This window comes from Colius striatus, chromosome 13 (genome assembly GCF_028858725.1).
Source record: "Colius striatus isolate bColStr4 chromosome 13, bColStr4.1.hap1, whole genome shotgun sequence".
NCBI classification, from domain to species: Eukaryota; Metazoa; Chordata; class Aves; order Coliiformes; family Coliidae; genus Colius; species Colius striatus.
In genome coordinates this window covers 9,975,920-9,988,976 of record NC_084771.1, presented here as the reverse complement: position 1 = coordinate 9,988,976, position 13,057 = coordinate 9,975,920, and the positions used below count along the sequence as shown (strand labels likewise).

The 13,057-nt window shown below is 56.3% G+C and overlaps 1 protein-coding gene across 1 annotated transcript in view; it reads left to right on the top strand.

The window, feature by feature from the left end:
- The first annotated feature begins 5,220 nt into the window (after window positions 1-5,220).
- SLC16A2 (solute carrier family 16 member 2) overlaps window positions 5,221-13,057 on the top strand; it is a 42,203-nt gene continuing 34,366 nt past the window's right edge. The window contains exon 1 of the mRNA XM_062006828.1: window positions 5,221-5,563. Coding sequence (XP_061862812.1) covers window positions 5,221-5,563 — 343 coding nt within the window. The remainder of the gene's footprint in view (window positions 5,564-13,057) is intronic.

Below are 13,057 nucleotides of genomic sequence, written 5' to 3'. Positions count from 1 at the left end.
GATCCTTGCAGCTCTTCTTTGCTTCTTTATCAACTCTTCAGGTTAGGAACTTCTCTTTCTGTATCCACCCTGGATGCTTTGTGCCCGGTGTCCCTACCAGTGCCAGTAGTGCTGCCATCACACAAGGTGCAGGTTTCCCTCAGAACTGCACAGCAGGTTGGCCTCTTGCTAGCTCTGTGCAGCAGATGGGGAGGTTTTTACCCAACCTTTTTCCCTTTCCCACTTGCAGGTTGGGTCTTAGCAGGTTGATGCCCTCCTGCTTAAGCTCAGCTGCATGAACCAACTGCACTGATGTTCCTCTGCTCCTGGAGCTTCCCAGCCTGGAGATGTTTGCTCTGGCTTTGCTTTGGGCTGTAGGGCAGGAGTAGGCAACTTTCCTGGCCACACAGATCACAGAGGTACTCTGGGCTTGCTACAGTGTGGGGCCAACCTCCTGCAATGCTGGAGCTGGGATGTCCCCCTCAGCCTCCAAATCCAGGAGCTAATGGGGAATTCACTCTGTCCCTGGATAAACTATGCAATTAGCAGTTACTACCACTAATTAACAAACCATGGGAACAACTTACCCTAGAGGCACATCCACAGACTCCTGAGCTAGAAATACCCTCAACACCTGGGGGTTTTAATCCACTCAGAGTCAACGATGGCTCTCACATCAATGGCACTGGAGACAAACAGGCACCCAGCCAAAAACCCCAGGGCTCCAAGCCTCCACCACACTCAGCAACTCCAGCGCCATGCAGCTGGAATGGGATGCCAGGAGGCAGCCAAAACTCATCTGCTCTTCAGTTTGGGTTGCAGACCCCAAACCAGCCCAGGAGGAGGTGCTGGGTGCCATGCTGCCGCCGCCACACGCGCTCGCTCGCCTGCCGTGTGCAGGCTGCTGCAAGGAGTGAGGTAATCCTGGGTAATTCCTGACTTCCATGGAAATGCCTTCAGGCCTTGATGATTATCTCTGTAATTAGCCTCTCTGATTTTTCTTGGTGTTCTATAAAATATTAATTTACAGCTGGATTCTTGCCTCCTTTGTGCGCCGGCTTGAGCTCGTCCCGGCAGCACAGCATCTCTGGCACCTCTCGCCGAGGTCTCGTGGGGTTACAGGGCAGAGTTGGGGTGGCCTCTGGAGGACTTCAGTCAGGAGCTTCCACTTCTTGGCAGGAACATCCCCTTGTATCTCCTGTTTTAAAGGAAAGACTCAAAACTACTGAAGCATTCTTGGAAAGTGCCCTTCGTGCCTTCTCACCTGGATGGTGAAGGTGAGCAGGCAGCTAAACCACCCCAGAAACCCTTTAATACAACATGGACCCATCCCATTGCTCTATTTGGGCTAGAAGCACTGGTTTTCCTCAACTAGATGGTAAATCAGGCAGAGTAGTAGCTGTGGTTGAGCCAGGCCACATTCCCCACCCAGCTCCCAGCCACTAGAGTGAACACTGCTGCCATTTCCACCAGCAAAATGGAGCTGCAGATGGGGCTTGATGGCACATCACGCCCTGAAAACCCACTGCCCACACCAGTACTTGTGACTTGCCTCATTTTTTCAGTCAAAACTAAGTAGAATTGACTTTAATCTCGCTAATGAGGTGGAAAATGCCACCTCTAATATTTTGATCCCAAACACCAGGAAGGCCAGGCAGGGAAAGGATGCCATGGAGTGTGTTTTGCTTTGGCTGAGTATAACAGGCTGCCCACTGTCAGGGTTGTTTTCCTTTGAAAGCAGTGCTGGCAGCCCTGGTACTCTTGCTGCCTTCTCACAGTGACAAGCTTTGGGCTCCTGACCCTGTGTCCTAGCATCCCTGCTAGTGAGTGAGTGCTGCCATGGCCTTCCAGGCTGCCCCGAGTTGTTTATTCCTCTGGGATAATGTGTTTGTTGTCTTTGTCAGGTCAGATGTAACGGCTGTCTTAAAGAGAAGAGTATTGCTAAAGACAGGGAGGGGGTGTGCCTAGTGTGTGAATGTTTCTGCCAGGAGCTGCTCCCTACCAGAGCTGTTTTCCTGGTGCTTTTTGGCTGATGTTGCCAGCAGCATTTTCTCATCAGGACATCCCTACCTGTCCCTGTGCCACCGTGCAACTCCCACTGAAACAAAGCCATGTTGCAAACCCTCAGGGGATCCGTATTCTCCTCCGAGGCCACATCCCCAGCAACCCTTCCCAAGGTGTTTGCGTAAGATATTTCCTTTTGGTCACTCCTCCCCTTCTGCAAAAACCAAACACACACACGTTTGGTAACTGCCAATCCCTTTGGCAGAGGCTCTGGCACCACGTTTCAGAGACAAGCAACAAGTTGCTGACAGACACGCTTTGCCTGGGCAACCAGAGGCCTGTCGGCCACGACAAAAGGCGTGAGGGTAATGGACAAAAGCTGGAACACAAACAGTTCTACTTAAACATAAGAAAAAATGACTTTACTGCTGAGGTGAGGGAGCCCTGGCCCAGGCTGCCCAGGGAGGGTGTGGAGGCTCCTTCTTGGGAAGTTTCCCAACCCACCTGGACACGTTCCTGTGCCCCCTGATGGAGGGGAACCTGCTAAAGCAGGGGTTTGGGCTGCAGCAGCTCTGCAGGGCCCTTCCAACTCCTCCCATTCTGTGATTCTGTAACTCACTGCCTGACAACTCTCCAGGGATGTTGGATGTGGGTCCTGCAGAGCCCGTCTCAGCCATGGCCACCCGCCGTGTCCCTTACCAGGCTGGGGGCCATGGGGGCAGGCTGGGGGCTTTCAGGAGAGCTATGCCACAGACACAGAAGGGTGTTTTATCACCAAGTGCAACCAGGGGAGAGGACATTTATCTCAGGGAAGTTTTATTTTGTTTGGTTTTGGTTTTAATCTCATCTTCTGGTTACAGAGCTGAAAACCCTCTGGGTGTGATGCTTCAGCCTAAATAAAAGCTGGACTTACACCTGTGGCCAGAGCTATTTCTGCCTGATGCTGTAAGTATTTTCCTGGCCACAGCTCCTCCTGGTTGAATCCCCCACCAGCTCACTCAGGCCAGCTCTTTAATCCTCCCCCCTTCCTTCAGCTCTCCCCATGCTTTTACACCCCAGCCCCACTCATGCTTTCAGCCCAGCCCAGAAAGCTGCAGTGATGCCTGGCACAGCTGACACCAGAAAACACCCCAGCAAGACACCATGCAGCCAGCACCCGGGAGAGATGCTGCTTGGTGGGTTTTATGTCTGGTTTCAGGGCCACAGAAACATTAAGCCCTTGCTTCCCACTCCACGAGAGTCTTCTGCAGCTCCAGAGGGGAGAATTCCCCTATGAGATGGTATATGCAAAGGGCTCTCCCACCAGTGTCTCTGCTGTTTTTAGTGTAGCTCTGGTTGTTCTGCTGCAGGTAATTAGCAGAATGAGGCGGAGGGCAGATCCCCTAGGCGTAGCCCAGGGTACCCTAAGCCCCCTTCCTTCTCAGATTGCTGGGGTTTAACACAATAAAACCGGCCATGGCACCTGGCCCTGTGGTTATTATATTCATGACTATTGCAATTCAGCGCCGCGGCTGCTCGTGTCGGCAGAGGGCAGTGGAAGATGCTCCCAAACCTCCCGAGCCTCTCCCGGCAGCGCTGCAGAGGTGGGGATCCGGGGAAGAGGCTCCACCGGAGAGGAAGGGAAATAGAAAGCAGTTCCTCCAGCAGCGAAGCTGAGCCGAGAGTGGCGTTACCGCCGGGTACAGAGGGGATTTGGGCTCGTCCATCGGCGCGGCGGCGAAGCGGGAGGGTCGGGCGAAGGGGATGCGGCTCCCACCATCGCGGGGAGCTCCCACCGCCGCCTCGGCGACGCACACAGCAGCTGCTGGGAGCCGGGGAGAAGCTCTGCTCCTCTCTCCCGGGTGGGAGGAAGCGGATGGCGGTGGAGCAGCCCCGCAGCCGGCAGCGATTTGCAGCCGGGAGCAAGGCCGAGGACAAGGGGGGGGGTTTGTTGACGGCTTTTTCCGTTGGTGGTGGGTTTTTTTCCCTGGCTGTACCAATGGCCTAGAGGGTCTTCGCCAAAGCCGACGAGCCGCAGCACGCAGGGAAACGCGTTGGCAGCCCGCAGCCAGCCCGTGGCCCGCTGCTGCTGCTCAGCGGCGGCGGGAGAAGCGCGGAGCCCTGCCCGCCGCCTCCTGCCCTGCCTCGCCCGGCCTTTGTAATTCATATCCCTGAAGGTAAAGAAAGAGCAGCGGGAGGTTGGGATGTATTATTTTACCCTGATAGGAATCTGACACTGACACAGCCATTAGGGTAAAGAAAGAATAATAACTTAGACTTGGCATATATTAAAATGTAAATACCTTCAGCGTGTGAAAAGACAGGCCCTTAATATATTGGTGGGTTTGTAATTATTTATTGAAAGAAGAGAAAAGGCAGAGCTTATTAAAAAACGAGCCAGAGGCGAGAGAGCAGCTTCCCCGGCGGGTTGGCATAGCCACCGCCAGCCCGCCCGTCCTGCTCGGCGAACCCCGGTGCCGGGGTGATGTGGGGTGATTCACGGCCGCGGGGAACATCCCGCTGCAGGGATGGAGCGGTGGGCTCCCGGCCCCGCCACCCTCCAGCGAGGCACTTGCGTGGCACCGGGCTGCTGCTACAAAAACGCTCTCGAAACTTTCCAGGGTGGGAACCAAAAATCCCACCGGCAAATCCGGCGGGAAGTTAAATCAACCTCCGAAGCGGGGCTGCGTTTTGCCACCCCCTCGGCCCGCTCCCCGTGCTCCCTTTGCCTCGGCCGGGGCGGAGGGGAGCGGCAGCACCGAGCCCCCCCCACACTCACCGCCCGAGGGATGCTCCCGCAGCCGGGTGGATGGAGCGCGGGGCCGGGGGCTCTGCCGAGCGGGGGACAGCGGTGTGCGGGGGGCAGAAGGTGCGCGTGTGGGGGGGGGTCACCGGCATCTCCGGCGGCCGCCCGGGCCCCGCGGGGCGGTGCTGGCGGGGGCCCGCCCCGGAGCTGCGCCCGCCGCAGGATGCGCGGCGGAGGCGGCGGCTCGGTGCGGGACCGCGGCCGGGCCCGGGGCCGCCTTTAAACCCCGGGAGGGGCGGGCGGCGAACGCGGGCGACGTCGGGCAAGCGCCGCCCGCTGCTGGCCGGGCCCCGGCGGGGGGGGGTTGGCGCCCGCCGCAGGTAGGGCCCCGGGGGCCGAGCGGCGCGATGGAGGAGGAGGAGGAGGATGGAGGCGGCGGAGAAGGGGAGGCGGGGAGTGAGGCTGCGGCAGGAGGGGGCGGGCGGGGGGGCCGGCCAGGGGGGGCGGCGGGCATGTGGGACCGGCTGCGGGGCAGTCGGGCGGCGGGCGGCGGCCGGAGCGCGGCCGCGATGGCGCAGCGCGACGAGAAGGGGCCGGCGGGGGAGGAGGGGGCGGCGGCGGTGGGCGAAGGCGACCCGCGGACCGCGGCCGGCGACGGGAACGAGCGGGGGCCGAGCGGGGCCGCCGCGCCCTTCCAGCCGCCCGAGGGGGGCTTCGGCTGGGTGGTGGTCTTCGCTGCCGCCTGGTGCAACGGCTCCATCTTCGGCATCCACAACTCCTTCGGGATCCTCTACATGATGCTGCAGAGCGACCTGGGCGAGGATAATAAGGACCCCGCGCTGGAGTTCAAAACAGGTACGGGTTCCTCGGTTCCCTCCCGGCTGGGGCAGGAGGTGTCCGGGTGGCCGTCTGGGGTTTGTAGAAGCGGAGCTGTCAGCCCGGCGGAGCCGCCCGGGCCGGGGGGAACGGCGGGGCGGAGGGGGGAAGGTGCGGCGGCGCGGCCGGCTCTGCCTCCCGGAGCTCACCGACGAGGCGGCGGAGCTGGAAGCTCCTGCTCGGATGCATTGAACTGCGATTGACTCCCGGCCCCCGCCATCCCTGTAGCCGTGGCTATATTTATCTCTACCAGCATCGTGTGTTTCTAAGCTCCTATGTACTCAATTAAAAGTAATTAATCTGAAAAAAAACATGCCCTTAGCTTGTCCTGCCTGGTGTGTTTTGGGGTGAGGAGAACAACACCGGTGAATCAGCTGGTGTGTGTGAGCCACCCCCTTCATTTTTTATTGTTATGGGTTTTTTTTTTCCAAGCTGTACATCTGTTTGCCTTGTCTGCCAGATCGTATTGAGGACAGCCGTGGGAGAGCATCTGCCTCCCTGACATGCTTCCTCCATGTAGTACCCATTGAGTGGGAAAGCCCCTGTAGGGCAGGTTGTCTGTGTGGTCACACCGAAGGCAGCGTGGTGTCTCGAGTGGTTAATGTCCATCAGCAGCAAGAGCCACAAACTACACTCAGTTGTGTGTTTTGGTAGGACCTAAAGGCTCATCCAGGATCCAGACTGTGTAGTGTTAACATGGAGAAAAAGCAGTGTTTCTTGCTGCAAAGACCCTGCTGTTTAAGCAGACTTTGGCAGGAGGACACCGAGCAGTTGGAGTGGTGATCTTGGTGAGTCTGTGATGAACACTGGTGTTGGGAGGCCAGGTCTTGGTATCCTCCCCAAGAAGATGATATCCATCCCCACAATGGACACCTTTTTATCTGGCAGGTAGAGACAAGCACTTGGCCTTGAGGGAACCCGCTTGTGATGTCCTGACTTGGGGTGGGATGTGGGCAGCAGTCAGAAAGCAAAGTGGGAATGTGCTGTTGGAGAGCAGCAGGGTAGGGGGGGGATGCATGAAGACCCGAAGGTCTGATTTCTGGGGACCGAGTTTACCCTCTGCTCAGCTGATGCAGGGCTTTTGGTGGTGGGGGTGAGCTTGTGGGGATGAAAGGTGTTAGGAGATCCACCACATCGACACATCAGCACCAATTAACACCAATTAACGCCGCGACACCATTACCTGAGGAACCACTCTGCCGTGTAATTGTGGGCAGTAGCGGATGTGGCCGGTGGTAATTAGGAGGATTGATGGGCTCTGTGTGTGTGTGTGCCTGTGTGATTCCCCAGGAAGCTCATCACTTAGCCTTTATTTCCTGCTGCCTCTGATCCTATCTAGAAAGCCTAAGGCAGGGCTCTAAAGGTAGAAGTGGTAACAAAAGAAATGAAATACTGCAACTTCTGGTGGCTTAAAGGCTCCATGCCCACGACAGAGCTTGTAGGAGTCAGCATCTGCCTCTTGCTCCTGACATCTATTTATTTAGGGCTATGACCGCACAGAGGCCTCGAGAAAGAGGCGCGTGGGCGTGTGAGGTGAACCCTGGTTCGGTGATTAAATTGCCTGGGTGACGAATATATGCATTTGGGTTCTGGTGCTTAAGGAAGAGGCCGTTAGATGCTGCCTCTGCACTCCGAGGTTACGGCACAGGGGAGAGGTGATGGAGCAGGGTACCTCCAGGGCTGCAGCTGTGCTGGCTGGAACCAAGGGCAGAGGGGTGCAGTGTGGAGCCCCCCTCCAACCCTTCCTCCCACCTCTCCCCCTTCAAGCATTGCATAATTTCCCCCCCTCCCGGCATGCAGACATAATCGAGGGAGGGGGATATTGTAGCTCCTTCCCAAGTGTTAAGTGATACGGCCTTCCTGAAGAGACTGGTGCTGTCTGTTTGTCTGCTCCTGCCAGCTGCAAGCAACAGCCAGTCCTCAGGGTCCCCGTCCTCCCCCAGCACCGGCGCTTGGTGCAGCCGTGGGCGCATCGCTTAACCTTTTGGCTCAGCCCTTTAGTCTCCTTCTCTGTTCTCAGGAAGGTGGGTTTATATCAGAGGGGAGGGTTTGGAGGCAAAATAGAGAGTAATGTTGTGAGCTGGTCAGGCATCCCTTTAAAAATAGGGTTCTGTTTATGCTAAAGCAGGTACTAGTCTGTGCTGAACAATAGCGCACGGCTATAATTAACAGGGTTTATTTCTTGTTTGCATTGGTCACGTTTTCTCACCGTTTGATCTTGAGAGACGCAGGATCCGCGGAGTTCAGGTTTGGGGTCAGGCTTTGAAAACAAACCCTCTCTGCAACAATGCATTGAATGCATAGGCTGCTTTGTTTAAAGAAATGTATATTGCGTGGCTGTATATCAACAAGCAGCGGCGGGGGCCGGGGCTGGCTACGGAGACCACGACCACCGCGTGCTCCTGCGCCGTGGGACGCCTCTTGCGAGGCACACTCTGTGCTTTCGGGTTTGTTTTCATTTGGGAGGGGGAGGGAATGCTGAGGCTGGAATGAAAAAAAATAATATACATCCGAGTGCTCAGCCAGGAAAAAAAATATTGGTCTCCTCTGCTGGAGGGGTGTTGAGTGATGCTTGAAAGCATCTGCTGGGACATGAATGGCGGCGTTTCCCTTGGTTGTACAAGGCGCGTTTCGGTGCTGAGAGATCCCTTGTGGGCTGATGCTGAGCTGAGGGGGTGGATGAGCCATCCTGGCACTCTCATCTTCCCCAGCTCCAATGTGAGCGGCAGAATGGTCTTGGTAAGTGTGAACTGGGTGTTGAGCCTCTTAAGTGGATGTCTGCTCTGCTGCTGCTTGGGTGCTGTCCTCAGCTTGGGGGAAGGGAGCCTCTCCCCCACTTGTGCCCAGGTGGGTTGCTCCAGCTGCTCAGGGAGAGCTGGGAGGGCAGCACTTCTCAGTGCTTCTTCATAGAATCACAGAATCCTTTTGATTGGAAAAGCCCTTGAAGCTGCTGCAGTCCCAGCCCTCCCCTCACCCTGCCCAGCCCACCACTAACCCACAGCCCTCAGCTCCACGGCTTTGGGATCCCTCCAGGGCTGGGCACTCCCCCAGAGCTCCCTGGGCAGCCTGGCACAGGGGCTGACAACCCTCTCAGGGAAACAGTTCTGCCTCAGCTCCAATCTAAACCTCACCTGGTGCAACTTGAGGCCATCTTATTCCTCCAAACACATCCTTGGTGCTTGCCAGCTTGGAGGGCTGGCAAGTGCTGGCACAGGCACCCTGAGAGGCACATTGATTTTTAAGGGAAAAAAAAGTGTGGGTTCATCTTTTTCTTCTCCCCTCCTCTGCTTTCTGTCAATATCCTAGGTATAGATTAACTCTCTTTGCTTAATATTTAATGTTTTGGTTGCTGAAAAAGGGAGCTGCAAGCACTCAGAGAGGTGTCCTGAGGAGGTGGTCTGGTTTGGCCACAGCTCCTCTGAGTGTGTCTGGCATTGTCCACTCTATGTGTGAGAATCTGGGGGGCAGCTTCCCCCCCTTTATCCAGCCCCAGACATGGAAATGGGTGCTGCTGGAAAGCCTTGTGCCTGGAGAAGCCAGGATAGTGCATGAACCTGTAGCCCTTGGATTGTTGTATCATTGTGCCCACAAGGCCAAGGCATTGCTAATATTGTTTTTATACCCAATTTCCCATCTGCTTTGGTAGGGAATTTCTTTGTGAACACTGTTTTCACATCCTTAGGACAGGTGAGCTTAGCTGGAAAAGGCTGTTTGTACTCCAGCATCAGTAAGAAAGTAAGAAAGAATGAGTTTGTTTCTTGGAGAAAATCAAGCATTTTGGTGCTAATAGTCACACTGAAAGATGAGGAGGAGACACTTCTGGGCTGAAGAGAAGTCCTAGGGTGGGTGCTGAGAAGGGAAACCCCAAGGAGAGCACAGATTGTGAGAGGTAGTTCTTGGAAATGGTCCCAGCTGGGTGTCAGTAATGCTCCATGGCTCAGGTGAAACTGGGTAGGGGCCACTGCTGTGAAAGTGCACTGAATTTAACCTGTTGAATGAAAGACATCTACCTCAGGTGTTATGGATGGGCTTGGGGAAGGGGGAGGACACTTACTGACACTCTTAAGTGCAAATTACCAGCTGATGATAGATCCAAAACCTGGGATGGGTGTCATGGCCCAGTGCTGGTGTTGGGGAGGCTCCTGTCATGAGATTGATACCTTCTCACCCAAATCTCCAGGATTTGGTGCTTTCATTAACTACCAGGGAGCTCCTGAGCATTCCTGGGGGCTCCCTCATACCCATCTGGGTTTCCAGCCCTTCTCCCTGTTCCCTAACCCCACAGAGGGATGCACTGGCACGAGCAGCATTTACACAGCCCAGATGGGGGTGTAAATCTGACAAAATGAGCCCTCAAAAAGGCAGTTTCTCACCCATCCCTGCTGCCTGGGGAGTACAAAGGGCACCATGGAGCTTTCCCAGCTTTACTGGGTGTTTCCTGCAGTAGGATGCTGCTGGGACAGTGTTGGGCTCTTCCCTGCCTCAGCTCTTGTTTTGGGAGCCAAAGGTTGTGATTGCAGAGGGAATGGGCCTGAGTTTCAGAGGAGCTGTGTTTTCATCACTCAAGCTGAGTGCAAGGTGCTGGGTGAGGTAAAGCAGCCTGAAAAGCAAACAAAAAACAGTTGTTTCATTAAACCTGGTTCTTGGGGCCCACTGGGAGCGATTAAGGTTATTAGGAAGCCAGAGCAGTGTTTCTAAGGGAGGTTCTTGTTTTTAAAGACTGCAGGGGCCCTCTCAGCCAGCACATTTGCCATTTCAGTGGGGGGTTATTTATTTTTAAGCATTCTCTTCCAGCCAGTCAAGGAGATCACAGAATCCCAGCATGATGGGGGTGGGAAGGCATCTCTAGAGCTCCTCCAGCCCAACCCCCTGCTCCAGCAGGTTCCCCTGGCTCAGGGGGCACAGGAACGTGTCCAGGTGGGGTTGGAAACCTCCTGAGCAGGAGCCTGCACACCCTCCCTGGGCAGCCTGGGCCAGGGCTCCCTCACCTCAGCACCAAAGGAGTTTCTCCTCCTGTTCCAGTGGAACTCTGTGTTCAGCAGCAAAGAGGCAGTTTCATTTCCAAACCCCTCAGTAGCTGGGAGCCCACCATCAGCTGATGTGGTTGATACCCAGCACCTTAAAATAGGCCTGACCCATCATGTTGGGTAGGGTCTTGTCACCAGCAGCCCACCCTGTGTCCTCAGGGCAGCACCTCTGGCTCCCTCCCTCCTTATCCTGTGTGTTACAGGTGTGTCCCTTCAAGGCAGCACCATCAGGCCCCTCATCCCACGGTGTACCAAGAGTGGTGGGAGAAGCCACCTTCCCTAAAACCCAGTGGTATGAGGGAGACTGCCAGAGCTGAGTGGATGTGGAGCTGGGACTGCCAGATTCCCTCTAGGGATGAGGGCTGTTTAGGGAAGGAGGAATAACCTGTGTTTCCACCACCCCAAGGCTGGTTTTGTATCCTGCAGTGCACACAGAGGGACATTCCTGTGGGGGCATGGATGGCAGTAAACAAACCCTGCTCCTGCCACGTTAGCTAATCCAGTGGGACACAGGATCCCACCATTTCCAGGGGAGATTTGGATCAGTCAGCACCCTCTTGATATCAGACCTGGGTAACCTTTTGCTCTGTTATCCTGGTGACTCTGTGGGATGTGTGCCAGGCAGCGTGGTGTGTGTGCCAGCAGCAGGGGGACAGTGTGACAGTGTGACTGGGTGATGTGATGTGCAGGCTGGTGGCATTTGGGTCAGTGCCACATGTCTTTGCTCTCACTCGCCACCCCCAAAACAGAGCCTGGAAACAGCTGAAGCTTCACCCTGGCTCAGTAATTGGGGGTTTTGGCCACTTTTGGCTGGCATCTGGGTGCCACAGGGAATTTTCGGGCATGTTGCCAAATGCCTCAGTCTCTCTGACTCGCTTTTTGGGGGATGATAACCCCAAGCCAGGCAGGGCACGGTAGAGCAAGCCACTATTTCCCAGCCGGGACAGTGACTGAGAACCCACCTCTTCACAGTCCCCCTGGGAACTCACAGTGGCTGAACAGGAGCCAGCAGCGTGCCCAGGTGGGCAAGGAGGCCAGTGGCATCCTGGCTTGGATCAGCAGCGGTGTGAGCAGCAGGAGCAGGGCAGGGATTGTCCCCTGTGCTGGGCCCTGGTGAGGCTGCAGCTCCAGGGCTGTGCTCAGTGCTGGGCCCCTCACTCACTGCCACAGGGACACTGAGGGGCTGCAGCATGGCCAGAGCCGGGCACAGAGCTGGGGAAGGGGCTGGAGCACAAGGGGCTGGGGAGGGGCTGAGGGAATGGGGGTGTTGAGCCTGGAGAAGAGGAGGCTGAGGGCAGACAGGAGCCCTCTCTGACACTCCCTGACAGGAGGCTGCAGGGAGCTGGGGGTCAGTCTCTGCTCCCAAGTAGCAGAATGTTGTGATTCTGTGACAAGAGGAAATGGCCTCATGTTGCCCCAGGGCAGGTTGAGATTGGAGTTGAAGGACACCTTTTTCCCTGAGAGGGTTGTCAGCCCCTCTGCCAAGCTGCCCGGGTAGGTGAGGCAGTGCCCAGCCCTGGAGCTATTACAAAGCTGTGGAGCTGAGGTGCTGAGGGCCATGGGTGGGCTTGGCAGGGTGAGGGGAAGGGTTGGACTCCGGGAGCTTAAGCTTAAGGGCTTTTCCACCCAAAGTGATTCTATGAATCTTCCAGCCAGTAGTTTCCCTTGGGAACCTCTTTTCCCCAGCTTGCTCCAACCACGAGCATGTGTTTCCATGACATCACCATACCTGCTGTGGCAACAAGGGGCAAGAGGACTGGGTACCCCCTGTATAGTAATGCTACACCCATTGCCACAGGGACCTGTTGGATTTTCCCTTCCTCTTCCTTGAAGGATTGATTATTCCCTATTGCAAGGGAGGGAGATTCTGCCCTTTGGCATTCCACTGTGTGGAGTGTGGCTCAGTGGAGGGGTATGTGTCTGGCTGGACATCACCTGGGGGATCCTGCCCAGCCGAGGTGCTGCTGTGCCCGCTGTGGGCACTGGGCAGCTCAGTTTGCTCCGGGCTCTTTCTCTTCATCCACCCCGAGACAGTTGGGGCGGTTGCAAAAACCCACATGACGTGTGCTGGGAATTGCTGCAACACGCTCCATTCCGATCTCTCCCAGGCACCTTGTCCAACAGGTCCTGCCAGCTGCTGGGGCAGGCGAGACTTGGGGCTGCCCGCAGCACCCTGCCTGCCCCGCTGCCTGCCCGCATCCTCCAGCCAGCACACCCCATGGGGCAGGCCTGCACAACCCTGCCTTCCCTTACCACACTTTTAGGCTTTTCCCCTGCCCCTTACCCTTTTATTTGTAGGTCCCTAAAAAAAATGCCCTGATGTAAGAGCTCCCAGCACATCCCTCGAGAGCTGGAGCAGGGCAAAGCGTGTGAGGGAAAGCCCTTGGGAAGGGCTGCCAGGTCACAGCCCTGTGCCCATGGCAGGCTGTTTTGCTGGGACTTGTCT